Source organism: Pyxicephalus adspersus, unplaced genomic scaffold (assembly GCF_032062135.1).
Source record: "Pyxicephalus adspersus unplaced genomic scaffold, UCB_Pads_2.0 Sca2, whole genome shotgun sequence".
In the NCBI taxonomy this organism is placed as follows: domain Eukaryota; kingdom Metazoa; phylum Chordata; class Amphibia; order Anura; family Pyxicephalidae; genus Pyxicephalus; species Pyxicephalus adspersus.
Window position 1 is genome coordinate 57,280 of NW_027317009.1, and position 19,402 is coordinate 76,681.

General features: G+C 36.1%; 1 protein-coding gene and 1 long non-coding RNA gene across 2 annotated transcripts in view; one reads left to right on the plus strand and one right to left on the minus strand.

The window, feature by feature from the left end:
* LOC140344771 (cytochrome P450 2B11-like) overlaps positions 1-10,280 on the plus strand; it is a 55,713-nt gene extending 45,433 nt beyond the window's left edge. Inside the window, exon 6 of the mRNA XM_072431976.1 lies at positions 9,204-10,280. Within this exon, the coding sequence (XP_072288077.1) occupies positions 9,204-9,391 (188 nt within the window). The 3' untranslated portion in view covers positions 9,392-10,280. The remainder of the gene's footprint in view (positions 1-9,203) is intronic.
* Positions 10,281-10,321: 41 nt separating this feature from the next.
* On the minus strand, positions 10,322-17,012 carry LOC140344770 (uncharacterized). The gene is made up of 3 exons (XR_011923666.1): positions 16,902-17,012; positions 15,888-15,958; positions 10,322-10,541 (listed from the first exon to the last, which is right to left on the minus strand). It is a non-coding gene; the product is annotated as an uncharacterized lncRNA (long non-coding RNA).
* Between the last annotated feature and the right edge of the window lie 2,390 nt (positions 17,013-19,402).

The window sequence follows — 19,402 nt, forward strand, 5'->3', positions numbered from 1 at the left end:
TTTTTTTTTTTGCTTTGTTTGTGATTAACTTGTAGTGAAGAGTCTATACAGTACCTGAAACCACACTGCCTAATAATGTGTTGAGACCAACATTTGTCCTAATAACATTAAAATAATTTACCTGTTCCGACTTGCATACAAATTCAATTTAAGAACAAACCTACAGTCCCTAATCTTGTATGTAACCCAGGTACTACCTGTAGTGGATTAGGTTCTCCCAGCTTGCAGAAATTGCCCTAATGTGTTGGGCTACTGATGCAAGCCCTTACATCTGGTCTGAGCAAAAAAAATACATTACTCCTTTTTTACTCAAACCCTGGATCCCGATGTTGGAATCTTACAAATGAACCCCATAATTCTTCTCATCTAGAGACACGATGATATAAACAAAAGATCAAGAGCTCTATATATTTCCCCTTTAACATTAGCCTTTAAAACTTACTTCTGTTAAGGATTTGACAAGTTTTCCTCTTCTTATCTGTAGGACATTGCCAACAATAGGTAGTGGTGTTGGTCCTGGTGGAAGTTTACGTCTCCGACACAAGACATTCCACCATGATTGGATGACACAGGAGAGGATAAGGGCCAAGAGCACAATGCTTATCCATGGGATGTACATCTTTTATGAGATACTTCCAAATCCTCTAAAAGTAACAATTTATAGTTAGTAGATAACTGATTTAAACATTTTTTTCCTGACACATTACCCCTATTGTGTATGAAAATGTTTACAGTTAAACACTTAAGACATCAGTTGGCATTATTCTTACTTTTAGCTATAATTTCAACATTGATCAGTAATTCCTGATTTTAGAAGTACTGCTTCCCCCCCAGCTCTGACCACCAATAATTTAACCAAGGAAGGATCTCTCCCAGAGTGGCATTGAAAAAATAATGGTTGATAAGTGCATTGTGGTAACAGTTAGGTGAAGAATATCTGGAAGATATTGATCATTTAGCTGCTATTAACTTATTAGCTAATGTAAGGTCAGTATAAGATATGTCTCCTTTAAAGGAGAACTAAACCGAAAACAAAAAAAATGAGACTTATCTTTAATCCTGCAGGTCCCTCATTGGCACTGATCCTTCCTGTGATCTGGTCCCACTTCATCCTCATTTTACTCTTCGTCCTGGCGCCGCCATCTTCATTCTTTCTGTCTTCTTGGCATGTCACCCGATCTCGTACTGCACAGGTATGAGATCAGGTGACGTAGCCCACTGTAAAGGAAAACAATTTAAAAAAAAAAAAAACAATTTCACTATGCTTGCAGGATATTGTCATCCCTTAATAGAAAAAGGTGAGGCGATCAAGACTGAAAAGGGAAGGTGCTACACCCTTAAATAAAAAAAATAAAAATAAAAAACGAACAACATTTTCCCTTTACATATAAGAGTTGTCTACCCTCTTATGTAAAATGAAAATGTTGAGTTTAGGTATGCTTTAAGATATATGTTCTCCATTAAGCTGTTGAAAGATTCTGCATTTTTGTTGCCCTGGATATTTATGAATATCACAGCTAAAACTGTAGGTCTGTCTCCCATTGTTTAGTGATCCATCCTTCAGACATGAGCCTGAAGAAATCAGAATTGATTCAGCAGCAAACAGTAATTTCTGTCCCCTGAAATTTGTCTTTTGGACAACTCCAATGAAACATTAAAATTGATTTGCGGTCGTACAGTTTCCTTCAGATACATATTAAATCAATAGAAATGCAGCACAAGTCACATTATTTTGTGTTGTCACATGTGTTATACAATGAAATGCACTTTGTGTTGATCTCTGCTAACACATCCTGTCAATACCTGCTTACACTTTCATCATTTAACCTGGGTGATCCAGCAAACCTGGAACAGATCTGGTTCAGGATTGAAAAACCTGAAGGAAATCCATTCCAGATTTGCTGGATCACTCAGGTTAATAAATGCAAAGTGTATATTCTCCAGCCTTTGAGAGCTTTAATAAGTCAGGCCCATTGACACATGATGCAGGATATCATGCCCTTATGCTTGAGTCACAGTGACCAAATGCTAACTTGTTCCAACCTCATTACTCAGTGACCGATTCCCAGATAGACTACGGAAACCTGAGGGAATTATTGACTAAACTGGTTCATAACTCATTTTGTCAATGCATAAGGTCTGTCATAGGGGCTGATCCAAATAAAACATAACTACTTTTTTATAAACCAAAAAAATTACTCTGTACAGCTTTTAAATATGTTCTTTTGGGGTTTGTGTATTTTCAATATTTCCCAGTAGTTTGTCTATCAGCCCTACAAAAATTTAAATTTTGCTTTGCCCAATATCTACAACATATGCTGCCATGAGCATGAACAAAAATTTGGTAACCTTGCTCATTATTGGACAATTATCATGGTTTACAAATAAGTCACTATCAAATGCAGCAGGGAACCTTGTCCTCCCACCTCCTATTTGTAATGAACAGTACTTTCTCTACAGCTCCCATACATTTTTGATGTACTTGTGTCCTGTAACTAACCACACACTGATACACAACTAATGATTTTTAAAGGCAGCGGTAGTAGAGTTCTCGTGGTGGATGCATGGCTTGGAACTTCTCCCTCTGTAGAGGTTACAGATTTGACTATATGAACCAAGAACCATGCCTTAACCTTTAGTGAACAGAATTCTTATTTTGGATCATGATTCACTAAGCAAGAGGAGATTCAGCATTAGGGGCAGTATTAGCGGACACCATCCCATCAAATATCACAATGCTCAAGGCTGGTACTCACGACTGAAAAACAATGATTTAATGCTCTCCACAACTAGATAATACCACCAACCATCTTCAATGCATTTCAATGGGTTCATCATTCAGCAACAACCTATTTTAAACATTACCAATTTAAACCAGTCATACCCATTTCCTCTGTCCCAAACTAGACAGAGATTAATCATTATAAATGTTCAGTTCACACACTGGCTAGAATCGACAAGAAAGTGGTAATGCACACCCCACAACTGCTATTTAGGAAAGCATTACCAATTACCATTAATTCACTCACAGAAGAGTACAGACTAATCTAGGACCTTTTTTTGTTTTACTAAATCCAGGAGTTTGTTTCTCTTAGCATACACATAGCAGCTCAGGATATCTCAAATTTACACTAAAACGTAATACTAAAATGTCACTAGTAGCACAAATTATAGAATACCATGTTTATACAAACAATTACAGAGAAATGTACAGCATATGCCTGGTAAACTCAAAAAAATGACCATTTGTGCAATTTTACAAGTATGCTAGGCCTGTGGTGGGGGCAGTATAATATTCCTGTTCGGACCAAAGCCACAGTAAACTACTTACCTAAAATTTGCACTGCATAAACTCAACTAAAGGCGCTAAACCCCCTTATAAGTACTTTTGCAGGCATTTACACCAATCAACACAGCCCACTACAGCTGCGAGCAGTTTTCATGACTGACACATCCATACTTGTTCAAATCTGAATGTTTGAAAGATTCCACATTGCTATAAACATATAAGCTATACCACAAACTGTGTATACCATTTTATGTATACATATAGCACCCTCATTTATATATATATATATATATATATATATATATATATATATTTATATTTCTACCCAGATTTTGTACATGTTCAGCTAGTTTTATCTTATTTATTAATTGAGTTGAATAGTCATATGCACTATACTCTTGGTTAGCGTTTGCAAAGGATGAATGTTTGTATGTGTTTATGATATATATATATATATCACTCTGGAAAAACAGAAATGAAAAAGTTGTTACTGAATGATTGACCCATTAAAATGCATTGGAGACTGTGCTAGTCGGCAGTATTATTTAATTGCGGTGAACATTAACCCATTGTTCTTCACTAGTGAGTGGCGCCTTGAGCATTGTATTATTTAATGGGATGGTATTAACTAATACTGTTCTTAATGCTGAATTTCCTCTTGTTTACTGAAGTCATAATCCAAAATAAGAAGGCAGAGCCAGAATTCTGTTCAATAAACATTAGGACATGGTTCTTGCTAAGGCCTTTCTAAATACACAACATGGCCTGGCCATTGGAAATCCAGGAGGACAAGGGTATGACAATGTCTTCAATATGGAGAGCAAAAAGCAACAAAGGTTCCTAAATATCATTCCTCAAGTATTTTTTACCCCATGTGGTTGGCACAGTTCGAGCCTAGTTTTTGTGGATGCTTGTTTTGCTGGCTCAACAAAGAGATGGGCAATTCCACAGAAAGCACCAACCCTAACCCTGATACCCCTGTCCCAGACTCACTAGGAAAATTGTATACAGAGTGCTAAGGTATAAAGGTATCAAGCATGTATTACAAGTGTTCTACTAGAGCTGGCATTAACATATAAAGAAAGTACGACACAGAGTGAAACTGAATCACTGGGTTTTCTTGCCCCTTTAATTAGCAAGAGTTAGGGTGGACTACTTCATGAATTTTGTTGACCACACATTCTTCAATTCAGACATTTTTTTAACAGTTTGAGCATCATGCTTCCCTGCTTGGATTTTTGCTTAGTGCAGAGAACTAACTGAGACCCCTGCAATGCTGCAATTGCTTACAGTGTTTTGTTTACTATACCTGACACTGTTATCTTTGGACAAAACATTTTTTTTTTTTTTTTTTGCTTTTTTGATCATGTTCTCAAAGGTCCCCCTGTGGGGCTGCATCCATCTCGCGAATTCACCATCTTCTGAATGTTGCCAATGAAGCATTGCATTGATTGCTTTTCAACATAAGATTTTTTAATACTACCCTGTTGGAAAGATAGCTGCCTCCTTGTATGCAGAAAGAATATAATCTATATAGCGGGGTTTATTTTGGGGTACCTGAAGCATATACAAAGCAGTATACTCAATGTTAAGGTTTTATGTCGTAAATATTTAAAAAGAGGACTGAAAAAAAAATCTGGATTTTTTTTATTTTTAGCCATAGACAATCAGCATTTGTAGTCAACTTTGTTTTTTTAGCATTTCATATTAAGCCTCCCCCTTTATTATTGCCACAGTACCCAATCAGAAACAAAATTTGTACATCTGCAGAAACACGAGGCAAAGCAAAAATACCACCTCGTGTAAATTATAGAGAGTTCTGCCAAGGTTCTGCCATTTGAGGTAAATATTCTACAGTGCTCGAGGGATGAAAGACATCTCACAAACTTTGGGAATATTGGCGAATCCTGTCATTGTGTGTTGGATATCTTCATCAATAATTTTTGTCTTGGAAGTCAATTTGAAGTTTTGTAGGATAGTTGTTAAGAAAAGAAACAGCTCTGTACGGGCCAGACCTTCCCCGAGACAAACTCTTCTCCCTAAAGACAAAAGAAACAAAGTTACTGGTGACCACTACAAAAATTCCCACAGTTTTTTTTAATACAAGTCATGAAATGAGAAAAATAACTATTTGTTTTATGTGATGACTATTTACTTTGCAAGGAATACACATGCAATACAATCTCAAAAAAACATGATTTTTGATGCACATGATTGGATGACTGGAGTTAGCAAAGCTTTTATCTTATTTGCTAGATATCCCTTGCAAAGGAATGATTTGCTTTGCTAAGTGAACATCTTATATTTCTTTATTATATTAACCCAATTAGTTCTTGTTAGTGAACAGAGATGACCAGGTACTGAGTAACTGAGCCATGTCACTTTATGAAATTCTCTAAATAGCCCATTCTGTGAGGTGGGATTGGAGCAAGTACTGACTGTTACACAGTGGCCGGTGTTATAGAAATAATATTTTTCAAACCAAACAACAAACAAACAAAGCCTTAATCATTGGGATTCATTTTTTATTCACTAAGCAAAAGGAAAATTCACTTTGCTAGATGAACTGCCTAAACCAAAGTTTCTTGACATGGGGGGAACTCTTGAAATAACTTTCAGGTCTTCAGGGAGCCCCTTCTATAAACAATAAATATATCCACAACTCACAGTACATTAGTGCATTGGCAAAAGAAATAATGTCTCCTACAATGCTGGCCAGGGGGAAGAATGTCACCCTTACCGATTAAGATTTTAATAGGATAGATTATTGGTGGCACTTAAACTGAGTGACTGCTCAAGAAAACCCTAGCAACCTCTGGTTGAGAAATACTGGCCGAAATTCTTTTCATAATAAAACCCCGTTGTGATGGCACCTCAAGGATTGTTGCTTTTCTTCTTCCCTTTTCATGCTTTTCATGTATTTGTTTGTCTTACTTTACTTAACATGCCAAGATATTCTGACAATTGGGTTTATATTCCTGAATATTTTCTGTACTGTAATTTTTTTCTTTTTAATATAATAATGAAGTAAACAAAATATAGACTGCGTTGTACGTGAGGACTTTTCAGTTAAATGGAGGCAAATGTTTAAATTGGGGAAGAACTTGAATCCTTCAGGGTAAGTCTGCCCCAACAACCGCTAGCCAAAGAGAACATCTTTAGTCATTACCCTGGCGTTGGGCTTATAACCCGTTTGGAGGATAGGAGTGGGGGAAAGCTTGTATGTAATATACACAGTGGAATATGTCTTCAGGGACTAAGTTTACCAACTTTATCGTGAACAGGAACATTTCTCTTTTGTCTTACAAATAAACTGATTTTCGATATTTGTTAAACATCCAACTAGTTCCACACAGTTGTTTCCAAGTAAATTTAGATTTATGAGTGATTCATTTTCATGAACACAAATTGTTCCACAAGGAGGACAAACAGCATTGTCATCATGAAGTGACTATTCTACCTGCTGCAAATAAAACACTTTGACATGACACTAGAAGGTGGAAAAGACAGCACCCTAATGGCATATTTAGACAGTTTAAAGTCAAAACTTTCAGATGGACTTTTCAGATTCTTGGCCCAGTAAGTTAAGAGCTAAATAATTTTAGCACTTAAAGAATGCCAAAAAGGATAATGACATCTGTCCTAACTACAAAACCAGACTGCTGCCATGGCTAGAATTAATTAGCCATTATGTAACGCAGGCTATAGTAGGTCCTCCTTGGCCTGGTGCTGGCTAAGAAAAAGGGTGCTGAGCTGAGGACTGATGATTTAGAACACCTCTTGTTTTCTTGTAATTCATACAAACTACTTATATTGCTTTTTGGAGAGACAGGAATGCTATTTGAAAATAGAAGTGGTGACCATGAACCTGTGCTCTGAGAGAATGACATAGGTCAAAAAAAGACATAACTCCATCAAATTCAACCACTAGGTAAATAAACATACTACAAACCAGCATATCACAGGTAAAACCCCCATATACATAGTTAATCCAGAGGAAGACAAAAACCCACGTAAATCATGGTTCAATTTGCTCCATCAGGGGAAAAAAAGAAAAGTGTTCAGGAAGCTGGGGTACCCTGACTTCAGGGTAATGTATTAATTTCACTGTCTTCCTCTTCTTCCTGTGACTGAGATGTTGGAGTCGACCAGTCCACAAGGGACGAAGCTTGGCTGAGATAAATTAGTTTCTTACTACCTTTCTAAAACATGCATAAGAACTCTTTCTAACACCTATTATTGGTGGTATGCTTAGAGAGGATTGTGCCAGTGCCCTCCCTCCTGTCACCTGTAGTTTGAGGAATCCTGGATCCAGAGATCAGGTTTAAGTCAAGGATTCATTAGTGGCTGCTGGTCTCTTGTAAGGCCTATTACAGCCTTATTAATAATGACAAATCATTGAGAAGATGCCCAGCACAGGGGAACCTCTTGACATTGTAATATAAGTATCTCTTACAAATGACACATTTGTATGTGTAACAAATGTTATCATTTGTAAAAGATTGTATACAATGTCAGGAGGTTCTCCTTCGCCGGGCATCTTCTTAATGATTGCAGCTTTAGCTGCATTCATTGAGAAGAGTGTGCAATCCCCGGGCACTAGAGGTTAATTACCCTAGTTCCCTGGGGATTGCACACTATGCTCATCAATGATTGCAGCCATGCATGCAATCATTGAGAAGAGTGCGATCCCCAGGGCACTAGAGGTTAGAGTTCACCGTGACCATGGGAACCATTCCCAATTGCCACCAATCCTGAGCCTGTAATTAAAGCCCAACTAAACCCAAAATGCAACAAGGCAAATTCAAAAATTTAGGTTTACAAAATATCAGTTTTATGGACCAAAATGTGCTTGTGCAAAGCATTCTCTCTTTTTTAGTGTGAGCTGTCAATCACGTGTGACCATATGACACTCAAGGTGGAACAACAAATGAAAAGCCAGTTTAAAGCATTAAAGTGAAAACAATGTTTCTACATTTCACATGCATGGAAAGGAAGAGCTGGATAAAAGGGTTGACAACTTTGCAAAGGCATGTACAATTGCTTTTTCACTTTCAATTAACTATGGAATAATAAAGCTCTTTGGAAATTTTGACTTTCCCATACAGTAAAAACTGCAAATACTGTAAATGTCAGGGCTTAAAGAAGATTAATCCAAATGTAAAGGTAAAAAACAGACATCTTAAGCTGTGCAGGGTTATTCTTTGGCCTCATGTTTTTGTCTTTATAGAGTCACTTATTAAGTTTCTTACAAAGAATGTAGCAGTTGCAATATGCATTTATCAACAATGTTATCTTGAAATATTAGGGCCTTCCTAAACCTTTATACTGCTTAGTATCTAACATGAATGTCTGTTCTCCACGTATGCATGTTACCACATTATATGCATTTGAAAAAGTTGAATTTTTTACAAGTTATGCAGGAGGGGGGCATCACAGTGCAAGGTGCAGCATGGGAAAGAAGGGTTAAAGCTTGGGCAAGGTAGAGTTAAGGAGAAGTCTAAGGTGATTATGTAATAGTCAAACAATTAGAAAAGTGTCTCTGCTCAGTTACTCTGGTCACCTCTGTTCACTAACCAGAACTCAATGGATTAATATAAAAAAAATATATAAGCAGTTCACTTTTTGACAAAGTAAATCATTCCCTTGCATTGATATTTCCCTTAGCTTAGTGAATAAAATGAAGCTTTGCAGTTTTCAGACATCCAATCATGTGCAAGAAAAAAAGATTGTTTTCTTAACAATACTCTCGTATCGGATTGGGTAATTTTCATCACATATAACAAATATTTTCTTTCTCTCATTTTATGACCTTAAAACAAAAAAAAAAAAACAACCAAAAACATTTTTGTAGTGGTAAACGTGTATTAAATACATTAAAATGAGCAATGATTTATTTATTTATTTTTTTCAGGGAAGAGAGTTTGTATTGGAGAAGGTCTGGCCCGTATGGAGCTGTTTCTTTTCCTAACAACTATCCTACAAAACTTCAAGCTGACTTCTAAGACTAAATTTGTAGATGAAGACATCCAACCCAGAATGACAGGATTTGCGAATGTCCCCAAAGTTTATGAAATGTCTTTTATCCTTCGAGCACTGTAGATTTTTACCTACCTCAAATGAGAAAATTACTTTTCTGATAGGTCAATTTTTCCCATTATACATATAACAAAGCTGACTACAAATTCTGCTTTTCTCTTGCATCTCTATGCTTATAAATATTAATCCAGATTTTTTTTCCAATCCTCTCTTCAAATATTTACAATATAAAAGATATTTACAATATAAAAGCATATAATTTACAATATATAAGCTTAATAAAAGTTACTCTGTATGTGCGTCACTTGACATATTTTAATCCTGATAGAAAAATGATGTTCTTTCTGAGTACAAGCAGGCTGTTACCATTCCAACAGGGTAGCTTTCAAAATGATACTCAATGCATTCAATGCCATGATTTTTATGGGAACATTCTACCAGCTTGCTGGGCAGCTTCAATCTCACATGGGCACATATGGGGAATAGGGAATAGGGAATGTAATCTAAACAAAAAAAATATAGAAAAAAAAATTAAACCAAATGTTTCCTGTGTTGAGAGATGCAACCAGTCTCCAAAACTGAGCGGGGGCTTGCTAAAGGTGAAGACTACCTGGTTAGATTCAGGGACTTAGCGGTGTTCCCAAATGTGGCTCGGGGTAAAAAAAAACATGCAAAAAGCAGTAACCCCGAGCCACACTCGGGGAAGCTAAAAGCATTACAAAAACACACTTACCTTGTCCCACCAGTGTCCGCCGTGTCCTGCTCGTCCGTGCAGGTCTTCGGGTGGCGTCCTCTTCTTGCGATCTTCTCCTGGAGAGTGCATTGCCGTTCCCCGGGGTTTCCCAGTGATGTCGGTGCATGGGGGAGGCGCGGTGGGAAATTCAAATAATAATGTATTGGATTTATTACAAAATAAGTGTATTGAGTCTAATAAATAAATCTTTAAAATATATATATTTTATGTCATTATATATATATATATATATATAAAGTTTGCAACCAGGGAGGGCTTTTTTTTGCAGAAGGGGCCAGGTGATGGCTCCTTAGCAATACAACATTCAGGAATACAACTTATTTTCCTAATTGCTCTTCATCAGTCAAAATTGTTGAACTGTGCATGCCTGGTATATCCCAGCTGTGGCTGTTGGGACTAGATGAACTTCTGTGTACCTGCATGGGAGTTACTTCATCCTGGCCCAGCCAATAAGGGTGGCTGAAAAAAAAGGAAAAAAGGAAGGGAAGGAGAAAGAAGATGGCAATGATAGAGACAGGTGAGTGTAAAATGAGTTTAGTTCAACTTTATTTACTTCCAATTATTGCAACACGTCTGTACACAGCTTATGAGTCAAAAGGTAACAGCAGTTGCTTTGTCATGCTGATTTCTCATGATTAATGCTGGGTTGGATACAATCCCACCATGTTCTAAAATTCAAGGATTTGTATGTATGAACCCAGAGACAGAAATCTGGCTCTGCCTTTCTTTTTTTTATCATGATCCCATTAAGCTCTAAAGAGGAGATTCAGCATCTATCTAAAGTGCTTTCATGTGCACTTTCTTTTAGGTACCTTTTGTTTAACATTACTAAATTTTTACCATAATATGCAGGAAAAAAACTTAGCATGATTGTTTTTTCTTTTTCTTCACTTAATTTATAGTTTATTGAAAAACAAAAGCTGTGTTTTCTTTAGTTATCTTGTTGCGTTATCAAGCAGCCAACTTTATTGTTCACGTATCTTTGTAAGTTCATGTAATTCCCCCTTTTATTTGCCATTAGTTAGACCAGTCATGATTTTCTAGCAAAAGTACCACTGATAAATGTTTTGGACTGAAATTATTAGGGACCCAAACAAACTACTATGCTTATGACTGTTACTGTTTAATTCTAATGGGTTAGATAGTGTATTAGAATCCATGAAGGCGTGGGACCAAATGACAGTTCTGCCACAGGCATTAAAAAAAAAGGCATTTAGGTGTGGTTCGTGGGGTAGAGAAAAAGAAAGAGGTATGGGGCTGTAAATTAGTACAAAAAAATGTAATTATGTATTAGTACATTCTTGATCAATACATAGTCATACATATAATTTAAATTCAATATATTGTATCCTAAACCTTGTTATCTGTCACAAGGTTTTGATACTTCTCCTAGACAAATAATTCTCTGACATCACAAAGTATTAAATATATACATAAAGTGGGACCTTTAAAGTAGGATCGCAATAATCAATTATGGCTTCCTCAGGGCTTAGTTGTTGCTTTTAGACTGTATGGTCTCTATGTGATATAAGCAAAAATGAAACAACAAACATTTCTACTAAATGAGACATATAAGTTCAGGACATGTTAATACATATTTAATAAAAATAGTAATCAGAAGTGTATTGATAGCATTAGTGATAATAATAATTGCCCATATTGAATCAATGCCTTACAAATAAATTCAAAACATTCAGCTATATCTACTGGCTTCATTGTAACATTGTTAACAAAGTTTGTATAAAGATTATTTGTGTCATATTTGTGTAGTTTCATATCTGATTTTTTAAAATCACCTAGACTTAATCAAGCTGTATAAAAATGAAGGGCTTCTACTTACATTTAGGAGAATAACGAAGTTTATACAGAGATGAGACAGGTTTTTTAGGCCGCAGGTGCTCTGCTAGAGGGATTGTTTGAGGTATATTAGATGAGTTGATCATAATACTTAAATAGATATTTTTATGGTACTACTTTGGTACCTACCTGTTTAAGAAGCAGGTCTATGTAATAACCTCCCTAGCAATCTAATTCCGTCCAAATTTCCATGCAAAAAGCGGTACAATTTTTTGCATGGAAATTTATTTTTCACTGTAGGCTATAATTCTTAGGCATAACTTACCGATATTTAATACATTTAACAAATTTATTAATAAACTTTAAATAACAAAACACAGAAATCTGTTAAAAAAATAAAAAATACTTGTAAAAAACAGTTATATTACACGTAAAAAATACGTGTAATATAACTGTACAGTAGCATATAAAATATATTTATAATATAATTATATATTGTATTTCCTTGTATTGGACTCATAACAGCTTTTTTTGTAATAAAACCCCGGAGATCACGTGGGAATAATAGTCCGCTGAGCAGAGGCTTTAAAGTCTGTCCCTGCTATAGCCGTAGCACCACCACATGGTGTTGCTGGGTCCCTTGTAAGTCCCTGAGTATACACAGGGGGACTACAAGTGAAAAAATGACCAAGTAGGGCTTCTAAGATTAGAAGCTCTAGATCAGAGGTCGGCAGACTCCGACCTTTAGGCCAGATATGGCCTAGCCGGTAGTTTGTTCCGGCCAATCAACCCCTGGCCAATCCGGCCTATTGCTGGCCAGCAACCCGTGGAGCGATAGGGGAGGAAATTCCTTCAGGTGGCCTTCCTGGTGGGGGGCTGAGCAATTAGGGCAGGACTCGAGAGAGAGAGTCTGGCCTAGTGTGCTCCTGCCCACCCCTGAGATGGCCTATTGGCCGAAAAAGTTTAATGACTTCTGCTCTAGATAATAGGTGTTAGTCTGTTGCCCATCAGATATGAAAATATTCTTCTAGAAACACATTACAACATTGCAGTAACAGATGCATAGCATATATTATAAATTAAAGTGCACAACATCATGTTACAGAAAATTGTTATTAAATTACCAAGAGTATATTATTGAAAACTGGGTCACAAAAGATATGAGGCTGCTCAAATCAGGTAGAGCATATGCTAGATCAGAATATATACAGGGTGGTGTTTGCAGTTGTATATAAAGTATTGTACTCATAATTAGTTTCAGTGCCTATTAGGGAGTTGTATTGTTTGATGTACTAGGTATGGGACATGTTTTAGAATGTTGTGATGAAACATGAGTTTTACTAGTCTATATGTACTTTTATTAGTGCGTTACACTGAACTCTTGCATATAGATCATTATGGGGTAAGATATAGTAATCTTGGTATTTTATAAAAAGGATTTATAGCTTACAAAGTCATATAAGCCTGGTTTTTTAGTGGCTTGCAAATTGATAATCCATTTAGTTTCCCTTATAAGGAGATTATTGTCTGTATCTCCTCCTTTCGTGTTTTCAAGTATGTGTTCTAAACCAAAAAAGGATAATACTTTGCTGTCGTATTGATGTTTAGTTGCTACGTGATGACAGACTGGTGTAATCATTTTACCAATAGTAATAGAATAAATATGTTCATATATGCATTTTTTGAATGGCCGTTTGGTCTCCCCAACATAAAACGCTCCACATGTACAGAGAATAATAAAGATTACTCCAGTTGTATTACAGCTGATTTGTTGATGTGGTCAATGGTTAGTTCTGTTAGGTAATGTTATCATTAGTGCTTCTTTTATCCATTTGTATTGCGTACATTGTCCACATCTAAATGTGCGAAATGTTCTCAGAGAATCCAGGCCTTATGCTACCGTCCTGACTTTCTTTCATACTCAGGTAAGTGTACTGCTCTGTGCAGATATACTCCCTAACCCTTCCTCTATTGTACTGTACCAAAAATGGACAATAAAGCAATATTTCTAACTTAATATTACTACTCTACTACAGATAACTAAAACCCTACTTCCCCTGGGAGCTACATAAGGTACTGAAATTTATTATACATCATTCCTGAGGAAGTAACTTCATAGATGTTATGTTCAACACCACCTATTTAATACATAGACCTGCTTCTTAAACAGTTAGGTACCAAACTAGTACCATAAAAATATCTATTTAAGTACTATGATCAACTCATCTAATATAACTCAAATAATCCCTCTAGCAGACCACCTGCGGCCTGAAATACACGTCTAATCTCTGTATACACTTGGTTATTCTCCTAAATGTAAGTAGAAGCCCTTCATTTTTATTCAGCTTCATTAAGTCTAGGTGATTTTACATCTTGGTAAATAAATCCAAGACATTATACTATTAAAAAGTTCTATTAGATATGAAACTACACAAATATGACACAAAAATGATAGAGTAGTCTTAATACAAACTTTGTAAATGATGTTACAATAAAGCCAGTAGATATTGCTGAATGTTTTGAATGTATTTATAAGGCATTGATTCAATATGGTCAATTAATATTATCACTAATGCTATTAATACCCTTCTGATTACTATTGTTATTAAATATGTATCAATACGTCTTGAACGTATAACTCTCATTTAGTAAAAATATTTATGTTGTTTCATTTTCTTTTATATAACATAGAAATCATACAGTCTAAAAGCAACAACTAACCCCCGAGAAAGCCATTATTTGCAAAACGTGTCGGGTAATTTGTGACCATAACAGGTCCCACTTTATGTATTTATATATTACTGTAAGATGTCAGAGAGATAATTGTGTAGGAGAAATATCCAAACCTTGTGACGTGAAACAAGGAATAGGATACAATATATTGAATTTAAATTATATGTATAACTATGTATAGATCCAGAACGTATTAATACATATTTAAATTTTTTGCACTAAATTAAGAGCCTCAAACCTCTTTTTTTTTTTTTTTTTTTTTTTTTTTACCCTACAGACCAGATTTAATTGTAAACATACTATAGGTGGCTCACCATAACACATTAGAAAAAGCAGGAAAATAATCAAGGCTATTCTGAGGAGAGTATGTGCTGCAAAGTTTTTAGGGGAAAGTTTTTGAGGGAACGTTCTTTTAGTAAAATACTTGGAGGGAGTTGCTTTGGGATGTTTCTGTTAAAGTGCTTGGGGAGAACAGTTCTTGGAAAAAGTGGGAACGCAGCCAAATTTATTCCATTGATGCATAAAAATGTACAGGAAACTCACGGCCATCTTAGTGGACAAATATAAGTATATATATATAAATATGTTTCATGATGTCTGGCAGCTGTTAGTTTGCATAGCCCTGTTGTGAACTTCCACTCTCCCCTTCCATCCTTTTATTGCTATTTCACCCCCCAATGTTTCTTGCCCCAGTTCTTCTGTGTACATATATTCTTCTTTTATCTTCTGGTACTAAAAATACAAATTGGATTGTTCCTTCACCATTTTGTAGATTTTTCAGGAGATTTTTTTTCTTTACAGGAGTACCACCCTCCACTGACAGCAACATTGCAAAGCTGTTTGACTTCTCAGGATGGCATGTGTCATGGAATGGCTGAACACCTCCATGCAATCCTCCATCTAATCAGTCTGGCTAAGAAATAAACAAACTGCACACCAGCTCTCCTCCTCCTACCTCTAATTCAGCAATGTGATCACTGACAACTGAACCTGAACTGTGCCTGGGCAAATTCACTCATGTTCATTACTTTGTGCTTGTGCTGCATTTACTGGTGAACATATTTCTGAAGAGCAACCTTGGGTTGTGACATGTCTTGGCTTTGGCCAGAAAGGTCTGCACCCCCTGTAACAGATTCTACACTGAAAAAATGCCCTTGTGGCCTTGCAGAGACCGAATTGCCTCCCATTTTAAAAATGATTTCTAAAATGCCACCCATTTGAATTTGAAAAAACATATGCTGGCCCACTTGTACAAAAAAAAAAATGGTTACTTACTATCTGATGTACCATAGGCAGGAAGTTTGGATTTTCTTGGCCCAGGACAGCAAAAGCTCACTTGTCGAAGCCTATGAAGGAGAGAGAAAAAAATGAAATTGTTGTAGGATGGGAAACAGGAGAAAGACACCCATTGTTTACCTCATGACCATGGATGTGTTAATGGGAAGTGATACTTTTATGGGGAACACCTAGCACAACAGGATGCAGAGGGTTATGGGCTACATGAAGAGGTAGAGAAGGATGAACAAGAGGAAGTAATGGGGTAGGATTGTTTTAAGTGTTACACAGGTTGTTATCTACAGGGTTGTGCCATAGAAGCCTGAGTGCCAGATTATTTAACTAGATTACTAGGCTAAAAACTAGACATTTGGACAGAATGCTTGGAGAGTATGCTATCCAGGTGCTGTCTGATCCACCTCCAAGTTGGCTGGAGAGAAACAAATAACATTTTATGAAAAAAAATTATTTCTGCATTGGTCACCTGTTTTAGCAAACTGTTCTTGATGACGATGAGTAATTGCATCACCACCAACCTCCCTAACACCACTATAACAAAGACTAACATCACAATTTGTGGTAAGCCAAACAGAAGGATGGCTTCAAAGTGCCCTCATCCTGCCCATGGCTCCCAACATTGGCTAAAGAAACCATTCCCAGTGACTTTTCAAAAATAACAGACATAATGGCCCTGTAATATAGTTTATACCTGAGTAAAAATAAATGTCACATGTAAGATACCTACACCATTAAAGTTCTTTGCCAAATGAATTCACTTTGCTAACAGAACAGACTAAGCCCTTTTGATAAATCAAACTTATTGTGATGTGACTTCAAAGACTGATCTCTGCCACTTTTAGCAGCACTTGTTAAAATGTAAATGTACCTGCAGAGAATTGCATAAAAGCTTCAGTCTTCCTAAAGCAATCATTGCTGCCTAGGAAATGATTGGGGTTAAATTTATCAGGAGTAGTAAACTTCTTGGGGTCATGAAGAAAAGAACATAGTACTAACTTGGAGGATATCACTGAATCTCTGGATCTCATGGATTACAGCATCCATATACAGCATCTTGCTCCGATCTTTAATGTTTGAAATGTGATTTTGTCCAATCACTTGATATATATATATATATATATATATATTTGGTTTTAGAATTTGACATCTTCGGTTTTGGATTTAGTTGGACTACAGGCTCAGAATCTGCCTATAACTAATGTTCCCAAATACTCCCGAATGCTCCCGAATACTTTGGTGAGCATTCCCATTAGCTGTCCACTGTATACCATAGGCTCTCTGAGCTCATTGTTAAAGCAAACCATAGTTCGGCTAACAAGTAACTTTATTTGGTCCCAACAAAAACACTAATCTTGTTCAATTTTGGGAAATGTAAAATGTAAAAACAGTGTAAAATTCATATTGTACCTTCATATATACAGTTGCAGGACATGCTTCCAGAATTCATGAAATACATTCCAGGACTTCACCAGAGAATAGTCAGGGATCTAAACAGACTAAAGAAATGCATTGTAGATATAGTAAAGATGAACAAGGACACATATGATCCTAACTGTCCTTGTGATTATATAGACTGTTTCCTTGTGAAACAGCTGCAAGTATGAACTTTAACACATATTCGAAAACAAAAAAATCAGGTTAGTCCAAAAGGCCAAGGAACCATGTGAAAAGTACCTACAAAAAAACAATCAAAATGATTTGATATGAGTAAAGGAAAGTCAAATCGGCCTGTTTTTCCAAACAACTATATAAAGAAAATAAATGGCCAGCTGTAATCTTCTTAGAAACACTTTAATGATAGTTCATCAACATGCCTTTGACTGCTTTAGGAGGCTGAACCTTCCAATCCCTACATCACTAAAGGTCACCATTGCAAAACAAAATGGTTACAAAACATATTAAACCTGGTAAAAGATACCAGAGGTTGATGTTTCTAGAAGTGTGGGTTTTCGGAACAGACTTCAGTTGGCACTTTCACTTCCAGATCTACAGGAAAACAAATTTGCACTTCTCTAAGCTCACACGAACACAGATATATCCTGTTCTACACCAAAAATTTTGCAGCATGTTCCCAACTGAAGACTCTTCTTTTCATTTACAGTTAATTTTGTTTTTTTACATAGAGTAAATCAGAATTGCTATTCATTATTGTAATATTTTTGTATTTTTTTTGTTAGGAAATGGACAACCTGAACATTGATACAAAGAACGTTATAAAAAGCAAACTGAACTTGTTCTTTGAGGGAACCGAGACAGTCAGCAGCACCCTCGGACAAGGGCAAGATAATTATTGCAGAGAATTTAGCAGTAAAAACACTTTAAAAGAATATGGCCTAGCAACAAACCAGATTTCAGTTTTGAGAAATCAAATACAAAATAATATATTTAATAGGTCTGCTTTTTGCTTAGCCGTTTAAATCCATGTTGTTCAAACAAAGTAATTGAAGAAATAGTAAAATATCAAAAAGAGATCACAATCCTTAGAGGAAGGGAGTAACCAATTGCCAGACTCATTGATATATTTATTATACTATCTTACCATATACTGTCTACAATAGCATATGCTTGCATTAGCATTACTGTATATACCTTAGTTTCACAGTTTCAACTCATACTGTCAGCAATATCGTCATATGGTAACTCACCTTCTTTTATGTGATTGCTTCCTAACGCCACCAAAGACTATTCCTAAAGTTCAGATGAAAAAGTAGTAATCATAGATGTAATGAAGGTTTTTTCCAACATGATCTGGTATTTCAAAATTAAATAACTGGATTAAATCTAAACCGGGTCCTCCATCCTGCGTCCTGCCTGATCGCTGCCTCACCTAGTAGTGGATAAAATAGTTTTACTCGCTGTCATTTTTCAATGAAGTTTCAATGTAAGTTTATTTTCATCATTAATTGAAATACAATTATCAAGAAAAGGAATTGAGAAAGCATTTACCTCCATTGTGAACTTCAAGTTATAGTCATTTTGTTGAATCATTTTGTTGAATCAGCTCGAAATTCACAAAGAGATGTCTTAGCTCCTGTCCAAATTAAAAAATTAGGGAGATATGTGGGCTCAAGATATAATGGCAGACAATCTTCCCTCTTGTGCCCTCGTGCCCTCCGTGTCCCCCGGCGTAGGAAACCACTAATTGACTTCAGCTTTGTGCAGTTGTGACTTAGCGGCGATTGCAGATGTGGCGGAAGAATTATTAGAATCTCCAACTCACCCCACATTACCTGTGCTTTTGATGGCTTCATTTGTTTTCATTTTTCAATTTTTCCCTAGCATAGAGTGTACTGTACTATGCCACTGTGTAGCTTTGTTGCCCTATTCTGCCCTCATAGTTTGAATTACAAATAAGAAGTTTTGACAAAATTATGTATATGTACTAAAGGATCATTAAAATATTGAAAGACCAACCTAGACAGGAGTATTTAGTTATATTTATTGGCCTATTTAGAATTTAGGAGATCTTTTTTTGATGGGGACCAGTATGGAACAAT